The sequence below is a fragment of the Myotis lucifugus genome, unplaced genomic scaffold (genome assembly GCF_000147115.1).
Source record: "Myotis lucifugus unplaced genomic scaffold, Myoluc2.0 scaffold_136, whole genome shotgun sequence".
In the NCBI taxonomy this organism is placed as follows: domain Eukaryota; kingdom Metazoa; phylum Chordata; class Mammalia; order Chiroptera; family Vespertilionidae; genus Myotis; species Myotis lucifugus.
In genome coordinates this window covers 1207293-1230421 of record NW_005871184.1, presented here as the reverse complement: position 1 = coordinate 1230421, position 23129 = coordinate 1207293, and the positions used below count along the sequence as shown (strand labels likewise).

The following is a 23129-nucleotide window of genomic DNA, read 5'->3' as shown; positions in this document are numbered from 1 at the left end:
CACAAATTTTTGTGATTGGGGCCTCTAGTTATAATATAAATGCAAGAATTGTCTCTGATTTTTTTGTTCTCCTTGAATCCAAGTCTGTAGAGTCTTTCTCTTTAAAAATCTCTCTTTATATCTCTCAATTCCCACCACCACTCTCCTAGTTCAGGCTACCACCATCTCTCACCTAAATGACTGGAATGGCCTTCAGATTTTTTCTTCACTCTCATTGCCTTGTGCCACCTCCAATCCATTCTTTATACAACAACCATGATTATGTTAAAAACATTGTAAATCTAATTCTGTTACTAACCTATCTTTCCTCTCCTTTCTACAGCTACCCCCTCCCCCCCAATCAAGGGGGAAAAAATCAGATTCAATGACTTCCAAAAGGTTCTCCTTCCACTTTCATTCCCCTCAACCCAGCTCATTTTTAGTTACTGTCAGATCTCAGCTCACATGTCATTTCCTCCAGGAGGCCTGTCCGATTTCCCTGTGCACTTACATTCTATGCGCACCTCCAGCACTCTGTACTCCTCTCACTCCGCCAAGTGTATTTGTCTCTCTCCCGACTAGAGTGTGATCCCTAGTGATTGTTTCCTGATCATTGCTGTAGTACCTACTCTTTCACATTGTAGACAACCGATAACAGCTAGAATGGTCTATGCATATACTTATTTTGGAACCTGTTCACATCTGATTTTGCACAATCCAAATTAGCTATCATAGTTATCCTTGATAAGTAAAAAAAGATAGGTTAGTGTGGAGCAAAATTTTTGTAGGTTATTTTTCCCTGAAGACAATAATTACTGAAGTCTTCAGAGTCTGACAAGACCAAGTTATTCAAATTATATTCCTAAAGATACAGTTTTAACAGAAACAAGTTGAAAACTGTTATGGATATTCACATGTCTCCACATTGTATATGAAAGAGATTGATATTTTTCCAAATGTTACATATTGAGAGGGAAAAAATCTATAAAGCTAAATCTTCCCAGTAAACAGAAACAGAAACATAGGATTTTACTGAATACCGGTGTAATTAGGGGCATAGTACTAATCTTCCACATAAATAAGGTCACATGAAAGCAAGAGAGAAAACTCCCAAAGTGGCAGTGTTTCTTTGAAGAACCCTTCTCTAGGTAACATGGTTAACATTACAGTGTGTGAGGTTGGAAGAGAATGCCAGGTATATTGAATAAGCCACTGGGCTATTGGAACAAGGACTGAAAGGATAGAATTAAACCCAGTTTAATGCCATGTTCAACCTCAATCAGAGACAATATCAGATATTGAGGTAAACTCCATAGAATTCGTCATTTTAGGCACACAGTCATTGTAAGAGGAACTTATTCTTTCAGGCTCCTGGTCCATTATACTAAGAAAGCCCCACAACTATCTGCTCAAGAGTTGGTTATGTTCACAAAGAACATGGCAGCTGCCGCCACCAAATGTTGCCCTCTGAGTGATGAACAGCAGTTTGTCTGCATGGAGGACGCGGTAAGCACATCCGTGACTTCATGTTTACCTGTTCTTGAAGTTCTAATCTCTAACCCTCAGCAAGCAATCTCATGTCAGGATACATCTATGACCTATCCATAGAGCCTAATAATTCTGTCCCTTATGTTTATCAGTTGATTAAAGGATATAATAAAAGACAGAGATGAGCAGCCAGATATATAGAAATTCATAGGGTGAACTCAACTTGAGGATGATAGGACGAGGGAAGCCAAGTCTCAGAACTAGGCTGCACCTGACTCTTCCTTTCCCCCAAACAGTGAAATCAAGGCGCTAGAGTGTGAGAATACTTAAATATAACCTTGTTTTCTGTGGGTAAGAAAATAACAACCGCAAACCTAATCGCTCTTATTTTACTTCTCTTCTGGGAAAGGCTAAGCTAATTCTTGGAGCTTTATGCAGAAGACATGAGACACAGCCTATCAATGCCGGTGTGGGTCACTGTTGTGATGATTCTTATGCCTTCAGAAAGCTATGCTTTGATGATCTGCACATTGATGGAACCTATATTTCTCCACTTTTATCCTGTGACCAAATCATCAGCCTTAAAGAGGACTTGTGCAAAGCTCAAGAGGAGGAAATACAAATTGAAAAGCAAAAGTAAGAATTTTTGTTGAATTTGTTCATTACTGCCAACAAAGGAGCAGGTATAGAGAACCACAAAACAGGTGCAGATATTAAGTGCTACATAATGAATGGAGCTGCTAAATATTATGTTAGGAGATCAAGTAGAATTGAGAATATTATGCAATTCTGCAATTGTGGCTATCATGGGTGCTGCCCAAACTTGATCAGAAAATGAGATTGAAGTCTATTAATCAGAAAATATTGACATAGAAGTACATAAAAATAGGGTTCCATGATCAAATAAGTTTGATCCTTGCTCTTCTCAGAAATGTATACTTTCCATTAACAATGGAAGTTGGAGAAGTCCCGCACTAATCTATTTAGCTTGTTCTAACTTATCATCATCTGGGCCATAGAATCTACTAAGATTCTGTAGGACCAAATTAAAAGGATATAGAAATAGACTTTACTTCTTGATAAGCAGAGTTGGAAAGGGCATGGATACAGAGAAATATAGACAATTGGGTCCATTTTTTTAATCAGTCTCATGTGAATTATTAATGTAGTTGTTGAAATTACAGACAATGATGAATGTCAAGATATGATGGAAAGTGAGGCAATTTATTGGGTCTGAGGCCATCAAAAATTAGGTGGCATGACTAAGTTTCTTATGTGTGATAGGAATAGATAGGGATGGGGGATATTATAAATTGATGACATATACTTAGAAGAAACTATGGCTTTTAAAAGACATTGTAGGAGGGATGTGTTGTAAGTAGTAAAAGAAAACAAGGTGGTAAGTAAGTGGAGTTCAAGCAAAAATAGCCTTCTTTTTAGAGGCTTAGGGAAGCTGTTTCCCTGGGGAGCCATGTTTTCCCATAGAGCAAGAAAGAGAAGTTAAGAAAAAAGGCTGTGGATATAGAGAGGCTTTTAAATGAGAAAGCCTAAAGTTACAAAGGAGACAGAGGATGAGTTAGAGAGGGCCCTAAGAGTAGGAGATGGGTCAGAGTAGGGATGTAGAAGCATCAGTATGATGACAGATAATCTGGGAGACTTAGACTTCTGACTGTGACTGAGGTGGCTGAGGCATGACCAGCTTAGCCTTAAAAATAACACATGCAGCACACACAAACCTGAGGCAGCTGCTCTTGCCCCTGGCTACTGAAAGCATAGGTGATTAAGAGCTCACAAGTGACTGACGTTTCCCCAAATTCTCCCTATCCCATACACATGGATAGATGGAATGGAACACTTATGATCAGGTCTTAGAAAAGGGGCTATTTCTTTGCTGCTGCAGACAAAGAAATATCTTAGTGGCATCAATCATCCATCTCTTTACCCCACCCCACACTTAAGCCTAGAGCCAAGATACCCCATGGTCCAGGCATTCTCCCTTAGAATGAATTCTGCTGCGGATGGATGTGATATTGAAAGCCATTTGGCATCAACAAAAGGTGACTGTTCTAGGAAAAGCCAAAGCATGAAATTCTGGTTTCTCGGAGTCAGCAGGATGCATTGAAAGTCCTCCAAACTCTGACAGTGGGGCAGTTCCCATACAGTGCCCACCATACTTCCTGCCCTTCTCACATGCCCCTGGTCCTCCTTGCTCTTTCTCCCCCAAGAGCATTTGAAGTGGTAGTTTATTTACAATTCATTTATTTACTCTAAGTCTTGCTTGTACAATATCTAAATATTAGTCCAACAATATCAACTTGCAAAGTGAGGTTATGTTGCCTTGGGAATGAGCACCTTCTCATGATCACCAAGCACAAGGTTGTCACATGTTCTGTTTTATCACAGTACTTGCAGTTCAGTAGCCAGCTGACATTTCTTCATTTCCCAAGGTGACCTGATCACAAACTAGACTTTCAAACTTTCCAACAAGCACCCAAAGTACATTGTAACATTGAGTTAACCATTCTTTCTTTAGCCCAAGCTTGATGTGGAAATATGAGGAGAAAGAAGTCTGTTTTACTTCTAGAGTGTAGGCTTTACTTTCTTTTGAGGAAATTCTCTGGGCATAGAAAGGCACCACTTTATATATGTCATCTCACTAAATTCTTACCACAAAATGTATGAGCTATGTAATGTTGTGACTTCATTTTAATTATGAGGAAACTGAGGCGGTGAAAGTAAAACCTGATATGAGGTCCTGCAACAGGTAGCTAGGTTGCTGAGCTGGAATTTGCACCCAAGCAGTCTGGGTCAAAGAATATGTGCTTAACTGCAAACATCTAGCTATGAGTGTGCCCTAACCAAAGGGTTATAGTACTGGTTATTATGTGTAATAACATGGAACTCTTCATATAAGGGCTTGATAAGAAGTGTGAAGTATTAGGAAACATTCTTATTCCAGGGAATTCATTGTGTTCTCTGTATAATTAACACCAAGACAGTTATTATGAACCATCCTGGGTAGATCCACATTGGGAGTCAAAGACCATGCTGGAAAAAACCCTCCCACTTCCCAGTATAGTGTCAAGGGCTCTCTCCATGGTCTCACCCTTATATAATTCTGGCTGGTCATCAAAGCATAAATTCACACACACACACACACACACACACACACACACACACACTACAACAAATGAATGGACAAACAAAAAACAAGGGAAGGGGCTCATGGAGGGAAAAGAAAATATTCAGCAGGATAATAAAGGGAAAGTAGAAGTTGAAGTCATGGACTAAAATTGAGAAAATAAAAAGAAATAGGTGAAAAAGAATTTCAAGTCCAATTATGAAAATTATTGAGTTGAAATGTGAAGATTTAAGACAGTATATAAAATGGTGCATAAATTTGATGAAAATAAAAGATTAATACCCTAGAAATGAAAAACTGAAAACAAGTTGATGGCATTGAAAATTAAAAATAAAATATCTAATCAAATAAAAGAGAAACATGCAAATTGACCGCACCTCCGCTATGCCCCAAGCCATGCCCACCAGCCAATCAGAGCAATTATATGCAAATTAACCCAGCCAAGATTGTGGCCGGCAGCCACAGAGCTGGAGCAAGCAGGAGGCTTGGTTGCCCTGGCAATGGAGGAAGCCAAGTTTCTTGCCTGCCCTGGCCATCTGTGGACTCCACTCAAGGCAACAAAGTTTCAATTATAGAAGATAAATAAATCCCAGATACCTGCTTCCAGCCAGCCTCCACTGGGAGCTTGGGGGACTGGGACCGTGGCCAGTCTGCAAACAGCCATCAGCCCCTCACCCAGGATGGCCACACCCTTATGGGGTGAGGGTCCCCGCTGGGGGGCTTGGCCAGCCTGCAAACAGCCATAAGCCCCTCACCGAGATTGGCCAGGCACCCCAGCAGGACCCCCCTCCCCAAAGGGGGTGCGGCCAGCCTGAAAATGGCCCTCAGACCCTCACCCAGGCTGGCCAGGCACTCCAGAGGGGATCCCCACCCTGAAGGGGGTGTGGCCAGTCTGAAAACGGCCTTCACCTCCTCACCCAGGCTGGCCAGGCACCCCAGCGGGACCCCCACCCTGATCTGGGACACCCTTCAGGGCAAACCAACTGGCCCCCACCCATGCACCAGGCCTCTATCCTATATAATGAAAGGGTAATATGCAAATTGACCCTAACAGCAGAATGACTGGGAATGACTGGTCACTATGACACACACTGACCACCAGGGGGCAGACGCTCAATGCAGGAGCTGCCCCCTGGTGGTCAGTGCGCTCCCACAGGGGGAGCTCTGCTCAGCCACAAGCCAGGCTGACAGCTGCCAGTACAGCGGTGGTGGTGGGAGCCTCTCCCACCTCCTCAGCAGCGCTATGGATGTCTGACTGCAGCTTGGGCCTGCTCCCTGCTGGCAAGTGGACATCCCCTGAGGGCTCCTGGGATGCCAGAGGGATGTCTGACTGCCAGCTTAGGCTTAATTCCCCGGGGAGTGGGCCTAAGCCAGAAGGTAGTCATTCCCCGAGGGGTCCCAGACTGCGAGAGGGCACAGGCCGGGCTGAGGGACCCCCCCGCCAAGTGCACAAATTTTTTGTGCACCGGGCCTCTACTCCTATATAATAAAAGCCTAAATGACTGGTCACTATGACGCACACTGACCACCAGGGGGCAGATGCTCAATGCAGGAGCTGCCCCCTGGTGGTCAGTGCACTCCCACCAGGGGAGCTCTGCTTAGCCAGAAACCAGGCTCATGGCTGGTGAGCACAGACGCAGTGGCAGGAGCTTCTGCTGCCTCTGAGGCAGCGCAAAAAGCAGTGAGCCTAGCAGTAAGGAGCAACGAGCAGGCAGGCAGTAAGGAATGAGGGCTCCCAGACTGTGAGAGGGCACAGGATGGGCTGAGGAATTTTTGTGTACCGGGCTTCTAGTAATACATTAAAAAGGTAAATTAAACATTTTTAAACTAAAAGAATAGAAAGATTAAAGGAAATATTTTTAAATAAAAGCAGTCGGATTGAGAGAAATCGATCATAGTGGGGAAGGGTTGAAAAGGGCAGAAGAGGTAAGTCAACTGCAAGTTTATGACAAGTATGTGACATAGTTGTTTGTGGGGTCTAGCTTCCATATGGAACAGAGTCCCAGCTATAGAAATTCATGCTGTCACAAGTGGTAAGATTTCATTCTTTTTTATGACTAATATTCCCTTATATATATGTATCACTGTTTTTTATGAAGTCTACTGATGAGCATGTGGGTTGCATCCTAGCTCGACTGTTGTAAATAATGCTGTAATGAACATAGAGATACATATATTTTTTTCAAATTAGTGGTTTGGATTTCTTTGGGAATATACCCAGAAATGGAATTGCTGGGTCATAAGGCAGTTCCATTTTTAATTTTTTTGAGGAAACTCCATACTATTTTCCACAGTGGCTGCACCAATTTGAATTCCCACCAACAGAGTATCAGGGTTCCCTTTCTCTATATTCTCACCAATACTTGTTTGTTGATTTACTGATGATAGTCATTCTGATCAGTGTGAGGTGATATCCCATTGTGATTTTAATTTGCATGTCTCTGATGATTAGAGATGTTGAGCATCTTTTCATATATCTATTGGTTGTCTGTATGTCCTTTCTAGGAAAATGTCAAGTCCACTTTTTAATTGTATTGTTTGTTATTTTGGTGTTGAGTTGTCTGAGTTTTCTAAATTTTGGATTATTAACACCCTTATTGGATGTATCATTGGAAAATGTTTTCTTCCAAGCAGTAGATTATCTTTTCTTTTTTTTTATGCTTTCCTTTGTTGTGCAAAAACTTTTCAGTTCGTTATCGTCCCATTTATTTATTTATTTGTTTGTTTGTTTATTTATTTATTTATTTATTTACTTACTTACTTACTTTGTTTATTTCCCCTTGCCTGAGGAGATGTCAGAAATAATATTGCTAAGAGAGATGTCAGAGATTTTACTCCCTATGTTTTTTTCTAAGACTTTTTTGTTTCGAGTCTTACATTTAAACCTTTACTCTATTTTGAGTTTATTCTTGTAGAAACCACAGGTGCTTTTATTTTTGCAACTCATTTCTGATTCAGGCTCCTCAGCAACCTTGTGAAACAGAGACCATATGCAACAGAGATGCAGTTCCAACCAATTATTGTGGATTTTACTCAGCTGGTGAAAATGTGCTGCCAAGCAGAAAAACGTGAAACATGTTTCCAAGAAGAGGTATTCCTGTTTCCTTGTCTATTCTCTTAGCACTCTTAGGACTTATTAAAGTTTTTTTTTTTTAAAACCCTCTTTTCTCCATTCCAATCTGTAGTGGATCAGGGAAAAAATCACAGTCTAGATCAGCAATTTTCAACCTTTTTCATCTCATGGCACATATAAAGTATTACTAAAATTTAGCAGTATATCAAAAAATATACTTTTTGCCTATGTGACCAAAAACAGGTATAATTTTGATTGATTTACAAGAATATAATAGTAATTTCTTACCCTTTTTGCTCTAATGTGACTTTTTTAAAAAAGCAGTTGCCTATACTTGTATATAAGAATTTCTGGTCCAAAGAATTAACCACTCAGACACAACCTTATTATGCAACATGACCAATAAGATGCAACTCTATTATATGACTTATCTATTTATGGTTCAAGACAAGGCGTTCATGCCTGACCAGAGTGGCTCAGTGATTGAGCATTGACCTTTGAGGCCGGAGGTCACTGTTTAATGCCTGGGTTGTGGGCTTAGTCCCCAGTAGGGGGCATGCAATGATTCTCTCTCATCATTTATGTTTCTATCTACCTCTCCCTTCCTCTCTGAAATCAATAAAAATATATTTTTAAAAAAGAGACAGGGTATTCATATTGGCAGTCATTGTTTTGGCTATTATTATTTTTTAATTTGATAATCTGCAGCGGTTCTCAACCTGAGGGTTGCGACCCCTTTGGCGGTCGAACGACGATTTCACAGGGGTCGCCTAAGACCATCCTGCATATCAGATATTTACATTACGATTCATAACAGTAGCAACATTACAGCCATGAAGTAGCAACGAAAATAATTTTATGGTTGGGTCACAACATGAGGAACTGTATTTAAAGGGCCAGAAGGTTGAGAACCACTGAAATGGAAAAGAGGTCAGTGCCCCTGACTGACTAGTCAGGTATTGCATGTTTTAAAAATTCTGCGGCACACAGGTTGAAAATGGCTGATCTAGATCGACTGGTGTAATTGGGTTTAGGATATCTTAGGATATGTTAATATTTATATTTATTTGAGGAAACTAGGAGTGTTAAACATGATTAGAGATGAATACAAGGGTCATGCCACCAGATGTACTGGGGTTGTTTAGGATTGGAAGTGAGCAGAAGGTGAATTGAAGACTCGGTAATTGTAGAGAAATGGAGTCCTTGGAAATATAGAGAAATTTTAAAGAAATAACAGTTTAAAGATCTGTCTGAGAAAACTGTAGTTTTGTTCTAGAAATTTTCAAGGGCACAATCAGGAAGAGTCACCAAATGTAATTTGGGGTTTAACTAGGAAACATAAAGATTTTATTTTCTCAGTAGGCAGATCACTAGATTAGGGATTGGAGAAAAGAGAAAGAACAAATGCCAGAACAGAGTATCTCTCTGCACACACACTGAACTGCCTACCAGGAGACTGTTTTCAGTAATTAATGTAATTGCATATAGTTAACAAGTAAATGACTTTTCTTAAGATGATAAAGTTGTGTGACTTAAATTTCATGGTGGCACAGAATATTCATGTAAATTAATAGAGAGGAGTTGGAACGGATTGCTCTTCCAGGGACATGACTTGAGGAGCAGAAACTCAGATACAGTAGCTAATAGTATCTAAGCAGAAAAATTCAAGGATAAAGCTAAAAAATCATAATAAAGCAGCCTTTACAGTCAAAACTAAAACCAGCTGAGGCTGGTTAGGACTGGGGCTAAGTTTAGCAATGGCCCATGAAAATGTTTTTATAGGTAGCAATTTTCATGAATGCCTAGTTACCTTCAGTAGCTCTTTTCTACCTATTCAGCTATATTATGTGTGTTATATTAAAAGTCATATATCTATAGTCAAGTAAAGAGTAGGCAAATTACAGCTCTCAGGCTAAATTGGTTCCACTTCCTGTTTATGTAAATACAGTTGTATTGGGACATGGCATGCCCATTTATTTACATAATGTCTACCACTGCTTTCTGTCTACAATAATAGAATTGAGTAGTTGCAGAATTAAGTTGTATCAGAAACTGTGTAGTAACTGCAAAACCCTCCATATTTACTATCTGGCTGTTTACAGAAAAAAATTTGCTGACCCCCAGACTAGCCAATACACAAAATGAAAATAATCACCTCTTCTAGAACTTATTTAGTTATTTTAAAGCCTCTTTACTTTTTTTGTGAAGTATTCAGAAAACATGTCTCTACCTGAGTAACAACAAATAAACACTTTTGCAGAAGGGCATGTGCCTGGGCATTCCCAAGAAAGTTTTCTTGCTCTTGAGTATGAACTGTGCTTGCTCCATCTATTTCATTATTAGCATGACAGCAAGATTTTTGTGTGCTTTTCCCCACACTTTTTTGCCTAATAGTAATTTTCAACCAAATAGTTGAAGAGCCCAAATATTTTTCCTTTCCCTCCTCTTCATCTTCTATTTTCTCCAAACTAAAGGAGATAATAGAAATTATCTAAAAAAATATTATGTTAATTAAAATTTGTTAGAATTACTTCTAAAATGTTTATTATAGGTAACTATGCATCATCTCTAAAGTTTGGTCAAGTTTACTTTTGTATGTATTTTTTTTCTTTAAAAAAAATTTTTTTTATTGATTTCTGAGGACCAGGGAGAGGGAGAGAGATAGAAACATCAATTATGAAAGAGAATCATTGATAGGCTGCATCCTGCATGCCCTCCACTGGGGACCAAGCCCACAACCCTGGCATGTGCCTTGACTGGGAATCAAACTGTGACCTCTGAGTTCATAGGTCAATGCTCAACCATTGAGCCACACCGGTTGGGCTGTATGCATTTTTTGAAATGGTCACAAGGAAGATCAGGTTTCTGGGTCCTCATATTTTTAAATATTATTTTATCCATATATTTGCACAGTATTTTGATGCTATGTCAGTTGGGATTCTTTGGTTGTAAATAATAGGATTAAATTGTAGCTAACCTAAGTAAAAATTAATGTATTGAAAGGATAGTGGTGGCTTCAGGAATCTTTAGGAAGTTTAAAAAATAGGCTAGGCAACAGAAAAGAGCCAAAGGAGCTCAGATCAATGACTCTCTGGTCTTCTAGTGCTGGTACACCTCTTCACTATTCTGAGCTCCTATTCTGAGCTCCTATTTCTACACTTTGGTATATCAGTTAATATCATACCAAAGGCTTTCCTTTGGTTTCCCAGAACTTCATCAATGTCTCTTACATTGATGTGGGATTGATAGGGCTTTATTCTTTAAAAATTTTTGTACATTTTTACTGTTATTGAATTGTAATTTTGGAAAAGATGAGAGACAACACATTTTAAAAGTATATTGGCAAATTATGTTCAAAGAGTTTCCAGATTGGAAAAAGGATTTAAAAGTATGTCCCAAAGGATATGGAGAAATAAACTGGTAATGTCTATCCCAAAGTCTTAGGAAGGGTGACATGCCAACAGTCTCCCAACGTGTCCAGCATTATGGGAAATCAAAGAATGGCTGATTTGGTCTCAGGGTAAGATGTTTCCTCTTTCTCTTCTCTGTTATCTACATTCCATCAGAGAAGTCCATATTTTGTATTTCAAAATCTTGCTTGGGCCTTATCTCAAAATGTGGAATTATCATCACTTCTTATCTCATTTTGGGCATTCTTCATTATTATAGTAATCTTTTCCAGCACCTCCCTTCTTCCTTATCTTTACCAAAAAATTCTTTCCTCCTTCTCCAGCATTTGTTATCATAACAAATAAGAAACTATGGAATAAGTAAGGTCAGGAAAGACTGATATGTAGAAATATGAGTTCCCCCAATATTGTTAGATTCAGAGAAAATGAACAAGATTAAATATGAGAATCTTGAGGTTGCTTATAGCAAAGTTCTTATGAAGATTGATATAAAAGTCATGGCTTACCAAAGAAATGACCATACTTAAACTCCAGACTTATTTTTAAAAACAAGCCTAAATAGATTCCAATCTCTCTAGATAATTCAGGTGTGGTGCTGTTTGAGAACAGGAAGGAGGACTAAATTAATAGACTTCTAATATTTTCCACAGGATCCTAGGGGCTCTTAGGAGTGTAAGCCATTTATTCCATGTGTGTGTGTGTGTGTGTGTGTGTGTGTGTATCTTAGCATTGGAGTTCTGGGGGTCCCATACCACTTTGCTAAAAATCTCACTTTTTTTAAATTGATTTTTTTATAGAGTGGAAGGGAGAGGGAGAGAGAGTTAGAAATATCGATGAGAGAGAAACATCGATCAGCTGCCTCCTGCACACCCCCTATTGGGGATGTGCCTGCAACCAAGGTACATGCCCTTGACCAAAATTGAACCTGGGACCCCTCAGTCCGCAGGCCGACACTCTATCCACTGAGCCAAACTGGTCAGGGCTAAAAATCTCACTTTTATTTATCACAAGTAATTTTTGTTTAAAAAACATCTAGAAGGTAAAAATTGTGGAAAACTGCTGTAATTTATGTAGCGGTCTATAGCAGTATATATGAAGGGGGTAGAGATATTCTGATCTATTTTAGGGGTTTTGTTCCTCTTGAGTTCCTGTACTTGGCTATGTGATGATTTAGCTCAAAATTAGCCTAGAGCAGTTTTAAAATTCAGTGAGAAGCTGATGTTGATTGTCCATTTTTGCCTTGCAGCAAAAGCATCCCATATTTTTTTTTGTGAGGAGGCAGCAAATTTTTATTTATTACAGGTCTGGGGTCCAGAAAGTGGGAGAAACATTGCAGTTAATTAAATCCTTAAGCTAAGGGACTGGGCCTGTGGGAAATTCTAAGACAGCGAGAAGCAGGCACTCAGAGCCCATCTCAGGAGTGAAATAGGGAAGCCTTAAAGATGTTCGATATGGGGGGCAGAACTGTTTAAATGTTTTTGTTTGTTTGTTTTTCCCTCTCTCACAGATGTGCTTATTTCCTTTTTTCCTTAGGAGTCCAAACTGATAGAAAAGTGCCGGTCTCTCTTGGGAGGCTAAATGATTCCAGAAATGTCAGTGTAGGGTGATTGCTGAGATCTGCATTTTGTTCTTCATGAATAATGAACCCCGTGTCTAATATTCAAACCAGCAATTATTTTTCATCTACTCACAACATTGCTCAAGAACTCTAGCCAGTCTACACTGAATTCTCCTTTCCTACTCAGCAGAAAAATCTGCTTATTGTACAACCCACTTTTATTCTCCATTCCTCCCATAATCTTTCTGCTTCTTAGAATCAGCAACAGAAATAGGAAGTCAAGGCATCTGTGAAGAGCCTCAGGTAGATGGAATGGGCTGCCGTATCCACTGGAAACTGGCTGCTGGGTTTTTAGAGTAAAAAATATCCCAAATGCAACCGGAGCTTCTGTCTATACCACTTCTAAAAGTGATCATCGAAGAACTGAAGGAAGTGTGCTTTGTAATAAAGTTACTTTCATGATTATTTTGTCTTCCATCTTTACACTATATACATGATGCTGACATTGGAACCAATGGGTCCTACTATATTTAAATTAAATTGAGCTTTCAGTGACAATTTATAATAGTCTTTTCCCCAGAAATCCTGGCATAAATGACATAAAGAACTTATCATGGACTTTTTAACTTTTCCAGATCTCTTTTTGTAAGAAAAAAAATAAGTTGAAATATTTTAGTGCTTACTAAATAAGTGAATTATTTCTACTAGAGAAAAAATGTAGTTTTCATTATAGTGCTCTTTACTTGATTCTAAATAGTTTTCTCACTCTAATGATTTCAGCATACTTATATACACTAGCAAGTTAAACCCAATAAACATTTGTTAAGTAACTCTGATGTTCAATATGCTGTGCTAGGTGCTGCAGAGAATAACTTGAATATGATAAGCCCAGATCACTAATGGATTCATACAAGATATAAACACATAAGGACTTACAATAAAGGGCACGTTTCGAATTTCTGGTATCAGAAATCAGAGCACAGCTAATTGATGATATGATGCACAGGAGTATTGATGCACACATTGTCATGGAGACCAGGAAAGGTCATGGTCAAGGACTAGAAAATGGGCATAGTTTCAACAGAGAGAGATGTGGTAAAGTGTGAGGTGTTTCAAGCAATGATTTGACTAGTTTTAAGACAAGAATCAAGTAGTGGGCATAAGATTTAGTGGAAGATAGGGCTACAATGATGGGAGGGGACATATCATAGTTTAATTATAACAGCTGATATTTATCACACACTTCTGTGCAAACTGCCAACCACCCATGTATTTTGATCATATTATTACATGTATCATTCCTATAACTCCTACAACCATCTCATGAAGTAGATACTATTATTCCCATTTTACAAATGAGGACACATAAAGGATGCCAGATTGAGGGAGTGAGATTTAGGGTGAAGCCACAGCCTGAGGTGGTTTAAAAGTGTGGATTCTGAAGCCATAGATTTGATGTCTACCTAGCTTCCTAACCCCTTCGTGGCTTCTTTTCTTCATCTATAAAATTGGGTTGAAGGAGTAATTTCCTCATGAGACTCAGTGAACATTTAATGAGTATATCTACATATATATATATATATATATATGTATATATGATTTAAAATAGTGCTTCACAAATGGTAAGTGCTATTAGTTTGAACAATATGAATTGCTGCTTTTGTAGGTCAAATATTGACAAAATGGCTCAATCTAATAGGTTCTAGCTATTATTATTAATTTATAAGACAAATGCATGCCATTAAAGGCCTTTGTCCTCCTACTCCTTTTTTCTTTCATGTGTAGATATACCAACATAATAGTACACCTGACAGCTTTTCCACCTCATCAACTGCCTTGCGAATGGACTTTGGCCCCTTCAGTTTCTGAAACCAATCTGATTAGCCCTAAACAAGATGTCACAGTAACACGGAATAGTAACACTGAAATATCTGAATACTTCACACAGCCAAGAGATAATAAACTATACCATCATATCAGGGGAAATCATATAGAAAAGGCTCTGTTTGTACTTCTTCAGCAGCTGGACCATATTTGTGAAAAAGGAGGCATACATACAGGGGATTTTATAAAAATATTTCAAATAATTTATTTGCCTCTTCACTAATTCACTCCGGCCTTTATTCAGTTGATTTTTATTGAGCACATTCTATACACAAGACATATCATTAAGTACAGCAAGGTATCCAAAGACAGGTCCTCTATCATTAATAAGTATAATATCTGGAATTAAATCTGAACTATTGTATAACTGGTGGTGAAATAAGACCATTAAGACAAGGATAAATGGTTTTGTGACAAAAATTTATATTCTTTTATTTTGCAAAGATGACTCTAAAGTGAACAGATTTTTGGCCTTAGAAATTGTATTAGTTATCTATTGTGATATAACAAATAAGTATAAAATTTAGCATCATCCTACAACACATATTTCTTATTTCACACAGTTTCTGAGGATCAGGAATCCAGGGCAGGTTTAGCGGAGTTTTCTGGGCCAGGGTCTCTCAGGAGGTTATAGCTATTAGACAGGGATGTAATCATCTGAAGGCTTGACTAAGGCTATCTCATGGCCCACGCATATGGCTATGGATGAAAGGCCCCAATTCATTGTTGGCTTTTGGCAAAAGGTCTCTGTTCTCCTCATGTAAGCCTTTCCCCACGGCTGCTCTGAACATGGCAGTTGGCTTCTTCCAGAGCCAGTGGTCCATGAGAGTGAGCAAGGAAGATGCCACAGTGACTTGATGACCTAGTCTCCAAAGTTACATGCTGTCACTTCCGCTTTCCTCTATTCATTGGGATTGAGTCACTAAGTCCAATCCATTTGTAAAGGGAGGAAGATTAGGCTATACTCCTGAAAGAGGGAGTACAAAGACACTATGGATATATTTTCCAACTACCACAGAAGTGATGTTAATGCCTCACTTAAATAATTTAGTTGAACTTTTTTGCATGTAGTAGAACTGTTTGCATGTACTTGCTATTTTTTGTTGGTAACTTTTTAATCACAGCTTTTGCATTTCCTGATTTAAAAAGTAACACATGTTCATTATAAAATATTTAACAAGCAGAGAAAATTTTTAAAAAGTGAATCATCGATAATTCTATAATCCAGACATAACCATATTGAACATGTCTTCAGTTTGAGTTGTATGTACAAATACCAGTGTTCACACACATATAAACACATATTTTATGGATAGGAAATGTTTTAGAATATTTGTGTGTATAGTCTTATTTAGGTACATAAGGAGAATTTACTCCTATAATTAAAATTAATTTGGGAATAATTCTAATAGCTGCATAACATTCTATGGATAAGTATTTCTTTCCTTCTTTCATCTTTCTTCTATATTTGATATTTAGGCTATTTGGGTTTTTTTACAACAATAAATAGGAATATAGTAAGTATATTTGCATAATGTCTTTGTATGACTGATTATTTCAATATAAGATTCTAAAAATAGAATTATAATATGAAATTATAGCTTAATTGCTTTCTAGTTATATACATTTGTATTGCTACAGTAGTTTGAGCGTCCATCTCATTGTAATTTGTTGAGTATTTAATATTGTCCCTTCTTAATCTTTACTTATTTAATAGGCCAAAAAGTATATTTTACTTTTCTTTAATTTGTGTTTGTTGACATGCCAGTTACTTTTTGCCTCTCTGTTCCAAATTCATTCTTTGCTGTCAGCTTTGTGAAATGGATATGGACCCTTTATGTTTTCTTGGCAGCTTGGATGCCATGCTTTGCCAGCAGAGGGCACTGGAGAAGCACCGTAGGAGGAAGTCTGTCTTTCCTGATTCCTAGTGGCTGGCTGGGTGGCCGACTTTTTTCTCCACTGCTCTGCCCAGTGCTGGTTGCCGGTGGCTAGCAGCTTTCTGTAGCATTTATTTCCCCCACTGCTTTCCCAGTTTTTGATTGGGTTTGTGGTGGCATAACCTGGAGCCCCAGGGCAGGCCTGTGCCCTACTCACATCATAGCTCTCTGCACCTTCTCCTCAACATGGTGCATGTTCCCTGAGAGGGCCCTGTGGGCTGGCCATCTGGTGAGCCACTTGCCTGGCCTTTATCCCATGCAGCCTTAAAGGTGCCACAGAACCAAATCATACACAGAGTTGTCCTAGGTTTCTTCAAAGGAGGCCCTTCCGGCTCCCAGTCCTAGCAGCGTCCCTGACTCTCTGTGCTGACCCTGCAGCCTCGGCTTCCTGTTCCTCTAAACCAGCGGTTCTCCACCTGTGGGTCGCGACCCTTTGGAGGTCGAACGACCCTTTCACAGGGGTCGCCTACGACCATCGGAAAACACATATTGTTTTTGTGATTAATCACTATGCTTTAATTATGTTCAATTTGTAACAATGAAATTGGGGGTCACCACAACATGAGGAACTGTATTAAAGGGTTGCGGCATTAGGAAGGTTGAGAACCACTGCAACCGTTTCCTGGGGACCTCCAGACACAGACCCTATGTGATCTGAGCCTTGCCCCTGCAGCGAAGTCCCAGGTCTCTCTGCACACCTGCCCACCTGCCCCAGCTGGTCCACCTCCCAGAGGTTGTTTTCCTGCTTGCCCTGTGGCTGTGGCCCTGCTTGGTGTGGGCACCCAGCCAACTTCTCCTCCGTCCAGTGGGCTGCAACCACACCTTCTCCAGTGAATTCTGAATCCCTCGTTCCAAGCTTTTCCTCCCTCAGCCATAGACAACCCTTTAGCATCCTCTTTCCATCTTTTAGTTATTCTCCTATCACAGCTTAATAATTCTTTATACTAAACACCCCTGTTTAAATGACTGTGTGGTTTCTGTCTGCTGATTGGACACAGACTAATGGATTACGTTAAGATACAAGTTTTTCATATACTTAGTAGCCATTTGCATTTCCTCTTCTGTGATTTTACTTTACATCTCATCTGCCTTTTTTTATCTATCTGACACTTTGAGTATTTTTCTTATGGATTCTGTAGACTTTCAATATATTAAAGGTAAATCTTTTGTCATGTTTATGACAGGTACTTGATGGTACTTTAAGTTTATTTATTTAAAAATATTTTTATTGATTTCAGAGAGGAAGGGAGAGGTAGAGAGAAATAGAAACATCAATGATGAGAGAATCATTGATCGGCTGCCTCCTGCACATCCCCTACTGGGGATCAAGCTTGCAACCCAAACAATTTAATACAATGGATATGAGAAATGCAAATGGAAGTAATTTCCAGAATGGAAAAAAAGCTGCATAGAACTCCATTTTAATATAAAGTTCATAAATAAAAACACAGATGATACTGTGCCATTCTCAGTGTTTTGTGTTTTTTTCCAAATTGGTTTAGCAACTTGTAAATACCTTGAGCACTGTTTTATAGAATGAGATGCCTTAGAGAAAAAGAGCAGAACTTCAGATTCCTTCCCTAGATTCAGCTATTAGAGCTTTGCATATCCCTTTGTATCTCTATTTCATTCAGTAACAATGGTTACTGTGGGCCAAGTCTTGGCCAAGCTGATTAACCATGTGAAGTCTCTGTGGTTTATATGTTTGGAAAAATAAAGAAAACTAGTTCAATTGACCTAAAAACATCCTTAAAAAAGTCATCAGTAAAACAGCAAAAAAGGGGGCTCAGGATGAGAAAATTAGTCTTAAGAGTCCACAATCCTTTCCTTCCCAAAGGATTTATAGCTCTGATGCTTCAGGTTGCCAAGTCACCTACCCACATAAAGACAGCCCTAGATTTTATGAAAATTTTAGAGTTTTCAAGGAGCTATAAGACTATCACCATCAGATTTCTTGGTGGGGGTAAGTATATGCTTCTGTTTTATTTCACGAGCTGGCAGCTTTGACTTCTGAATCATTTCTGAGAGTTGGTTGTTGATATTCCAGTTCTCTTGACAGTTCAAGCTAAACGACATTTAAACTACGCGAAGTTGAAGACGCCATTTAAATTCCAGTTCATTGTTTCTCTTAAAGCTATTTGGAATACACAGTATCCAGGCTTATTTCAGCTACTGAAACTAAATTCAAGCTCATTTCAGTCCTACTGTGAACATCATCACCTCTGAGAGAGACAAGCTTTTTCAACATTCAATTTTCTACAGATTTGAGTTCATATATATTTGCATGACTGCAAGTATAGGGTGCATACACTCATTAAATAGTAACATCTCTCTGATTTTGCTGAAGTGTTTTAGCAATAGCGGCCACTAAACTGTCGTCTCTGTTTTTACTACCTGTTTACTTCGAAGACATTTCAGTATAATAGCCTTTTCTGTACTGAATCTGAAAATGAAAAGGAGAAAAAGAGTATTAAAATTTGGACACATTTAGCACATTGAACTTATTAAAGGAACAAGCACCCCAGCATGCATGCTCTTGACTTACTTTGTTATTATTCTTTGAATCTCTCTTTTCTCTTCTTCATTTAATCTCTGAAGGATGGATTCCAGGAGAGAAAAATGAAAGTTGATGTATTGAGCCACCTGAAAATAAAACACACAAAAAGGAAAGCAGAATATGTATGTGAGAGGGGCCCAGTCAGGAGGAGGCAAAGACAGATTCAGGGTGGTGGTACTCATACATCACTGCTAATTTCTTCTGTATCTTTATCCATGAGGAAAATGCGGGCGTTCTTTTTGGAGGGTCCCTGCAGGAGCCTGTGCAGTAGTGGAATGTCTGTCTTCTTTAGCCGTCTCCTTTCTGCAAATGAAAACAAGAGCCAACTGTAGTCAAGAGTCCATACTAGGGAAAAAGAAGGTAATTTGGCTATTCATTTTCTTTCTTTAGCTCGCTTTGAAAGACCTAAAAAAATCCATGTATAAGAGGAGGCACTCACTCAAAAGAGTTACATTGAAATTAAAACCTTGAAATAAACTAAAAGTGGACTTTTTTCTCCTGTTATTCCTCAGAGTTTGACTCAGAGAATTCAATCTTGCCTTTGGTTAGGATGTTCAGAAAAATCTCCAGATCCATTTATGACTTTTGTCAAGCAACACACTGCAAAAATTCTTTATAACTTTTCATTCATTCATTCACTCATTCATTTATTCAACAAATGTTTGATTCTTCCCTATTTTGTTGAACAAAAAACCATCTTTCTAGTTAGTCAGATCCAATACTTTGTAATTATCTTCAATTCTTCCTTTCTCTCTTACTCCACATGCAATCCTTGGCTCTTCTTTAAAAATATATTCAGAATATTTTTATATTGGGGTATTTTTATTATTTCATTCATCTGTAGGCTTCATCCATTCAGGCATGATAATGAGATAAGCCATCAGTCGTACATCCCCCGAGGGCTCTCGGACTGTGAGAGGGTGTAGGCCAGGCTGAGGGATCCCCCCCAAGTGCACGAATTTTGTGCACCGGGCCTCTAGTAGTTAATAATATGGTATTGTGCACTTGGAAGTTGCTGAGAGTAGATATGAAGTATTCTTAACACACACAAAACATAGTTTATATGAAGTGACGAATGTGTTAATTATCTTGATATTGGTGATCATTCCACAATGTATATAAGTATCAAATCATTATGTTGTACACTTCAAATATATACAATTATAGTCATCAATTATTCTCAATTATTCTTCAGCAAAGTCAAAACACACAAATACACACACATACACACATTAATGTAATTGAAACTATGGGGAGAAGTATAAGACAGAAAGTCAAAGTCACCTGGAATCCCAGAACTGTGAGATAATTAGCATTACAATTTGAATGACCATCCCTTCATATATCTCTTTATGCTCACAAATATACAACACATAAAGATGGTAATATTCTTGCAATTTTTATTGTAGACATCTTTTTAAAAAAATCATGGTATTTATAATTCTATACATTTCTCCCTGATTATATGATCATATATACCATATACTTAAATAGGAATGTATAATTCTTTTACAAAACTGGGGTTGTAGGTATAGATTTTTAAGTGATTTTGCATTTTTCATTTAATGTATATCATAGAATTCCCTCCATTCAGATTGTATAAATCTAACTCATTTCATTTAATGTCTGAATAATAATAATCACTTATTTAATCATTACTATGATAAGTCATTTTGTCTTTAGCTTTTTGTTATTATAAACAGTGTTGCACATAAATCTGTAAATATTAGTGTTTTTATTTTTGTGAAATAAATTCTCACCAGTGGGATTGCTGGGAGAAGTAATATATATGTATACTGTAAATTTTAATAAATACTGCTATGATGAGCTCTGAAAAAGCACAGTCATATTTTTACCAGAATTGCATGAAAGTATCCTTTACTTTGATCTAAACTAGCCAGAGATAGAATCATTTAAAAACATTTTGCGAATCTGATGTGTGAGATAATATTGCATTGTGGATTTGAACTTGCATTTCCTTGACTACTGAATTTCCTTGAATACTTGTATTTCCTTGAGTTTAAGACTTTTCCTAAAAATCTTTACTGGTCATTTTAATTTTTTACTCTTTGAATTGCTTTATCACACTTCTTTCTATTTTTATTGAATTGGTTACAAGAACTCTTTGATATTTTAGGTACTAATTTTTTTTCTGATATTCTTCATAAGTTACTGCTTATATTTTTTACATGTTTCTACCTTTTTAAACCTTTCAATGTTTTTCTTAAACTAGAATACAAATATATATATATCCTTAGAATTTTTAAAAATTTATATATATTTCTTATATTTAAGCTTTTAATTTTTTAATATGTTTGAGAGCCAGCTTTAATTTTCTTATAGTTATTCTGACATCAAAATGTGTTATTTTATTTATTTTTGGCTTAGACATTCTGACACCTAAATTATAACCAGGGACACAATATTTCAATTTTTTCAATTTTGAGGTTTTCAAAAATTTGAGTATCACCTTGGGTTTTCTCTAATTTCTCACTCGCTGCTCCTAGCATCCCATGCATAGCACCTTCCCAATGCCCTGGTTCTAACATTTTACCCCCTACCGCCAAGTTCTGAATATGTTTCTCTACTGAGGAAGAGTAACACTCCTACAATGTGTTAGGCATTCTGCTAAGAAAGAGATAAAAGCAAGATCAGAGAAAAATGATCTGTAATGATGACTCCAGTAAGAGCTCCAGTGAGAAGGAAAAACCGAAAAGAAACGAGCATAGAGAGAAACGATGACTTAAATGCTTAATAGTTCCTGATACAGTTCCTGGGAAACTTTATGGTTTCTCAAGGGCTCTAATCACCATTCAGATAACTGAATGTTTGACAACAAGCAAACTTCTTTGTATTATAAACTCTTCCAGGATACCTTATCTTTGGTTCCTCTAAAACACCCTCCCCTCCCTTCTTTCTTCTCTCCCATTCTTCCACAAATGGAGTAAACTGCTCTCCTGCCTTCCCTATGGGCAGAAAACTGTATCACACAGCAGACATGTAAAAAGGGTGATCAAGCTTTTTTACCTCCTGTTGCAAAAATAATGTAAAGTGCAAAATCCTGGGCACTGTTTTCAATCTGTCAGTGGAAAAAAAATAGACATGAATTATTTGTTGCCATATGATGTTTTCTAAGCCAATCAGACCCAAATAATGTACCCATGTCCTCACTTTCATTTTTCATTTTTAAGCATAAAACCTTCTCTGTTCCCTGGGAATAATGTAATTTCTCAGGGCACAATTAATAAAAGGTGTCACACATAGGAAAGAATTCTTCAGAACTGAACATTGATTTTAGATTTCATAGGTCTTTTTCAGACAAAAGCATTAATGTGTCTATAGTTAAATTATATACAAGGTATTTATACAACAGTTCAGTGATAAAGATTACCTTAAATTTTTTAAGAAGTTGCTTTATTACCTCTTCAGTGTTCATGTTACTGTTTATTCTGACCTTAGTTTCTGATTCAAAGGCTGGAGTGAAAATTGATGTCTAAAAAAAAAAAAAAGATTGTCATATAAGTCTTTAAAATTACATCAAAGTAATAGCAGTCAATATTTTGAAACTGTCCTTCTTTGGGCAAGGGAAAAAAATCCAAGGTCACCATTATAAAAAGCATATTTTCTTGTTTTTGCTTTCTTTGTTGTTGTTGAATATTATGTCTCCTTTTAAGCAACCTTATATTGTTTCTAGAGTAACTTAGGTAAAACATTATTTGAGCATCTTCAAAGTATTTTCACTAGATAATTGCACCATTGTTTAGTATAATTTAAGATTTCAAAATAAGTTAACTATTATAAAAACAAATAAAAATTAACATGAATAGACTTTTTTAAATACATGCTGCATCTTCCTTCTCATTAGAAATAATTGTTCTAAATTGTTTTCAGTTTGAACCTTATAAAATCACTTCTTTTTGGTGGTCAGAAATGATCCAAATGTGGGCAATTTCATATGGGTTCAGCCTATATTCTCAACTAAGGTTTGGAGTAAAAAGTGCTATCAATTGAAAATCTAGAACAATATTTCTGATAAAGTGCTCTATACAGGAGTCTGCCATCTAGATGATACTTGGGTAAGAGTTTCTGTGAGCAGAGAAG

General features: G+C 37.7%; 2 protein-coding genes across 5 annotated transcripts in view; one reads left to right on the top strand and one right to left on the bottom strand.

Annotated features, from left to right (window-relative positions):
• Positions 1-12670, top strand: part of LOC102429311 (alpha-fetoprotein-like) — a 32857-nt gene extending 20187 nt beyond the window's left edge. Inside the window, exons 11-14 of the mRNA XM_006094383.3 lie at positions 1347-1485; positions 1877-2103; positions 7568-7700; positions 12626-12670. Of these exons, the coding sequence (XP_006094445.1) occupies positions 1347-1485; positions 1877-2103; positions 7568-7700; positions 12626-12670 (544 nt within the window). The remainder of the gene's footprint in view (positions 1-1346; positions 1486-1876; positions 2104-7567; positions 7701-12625) is intronic.
• A 4319-nt stretch (positions 12671-16989) lies between these two features.
• The window catches only part of RASSF6 (Ras association domain family member 6), a 54043-nt gene continuing 47903 nt past the window's right edge, over positions 16990-23129 (bottom strand). For 3 of the 4 annotated variants that reach the window (XM_006094381.3, XM_023758652.1, XM_006094382.2), the window contains 5 exons: positions 22420-22521; positions 22056-22107; positions 19213-19331; positions 19017-19114; positions 16990-18914 (listed from right to left, as the gene is read on the bottom strand). In XM_006094381.3, coding sequence (XP_006094443.1) covers positions 18839-18914; positions 19017-19114; positions 19213-19331; positions 22056-22107; positions 22420-22521 — 447 coding nt within the window. In that variant the 3' untranslated portion in view covers positions 16990-18838. The remainder of the gene's footprint in view (positions 18915-19016; positions 19115-19212; positions 19332-22055; positions 22108-22419; positions 22522-23129) is intronic. The other variant, XM_023758653.1, reaches the window with a different exon arrangement.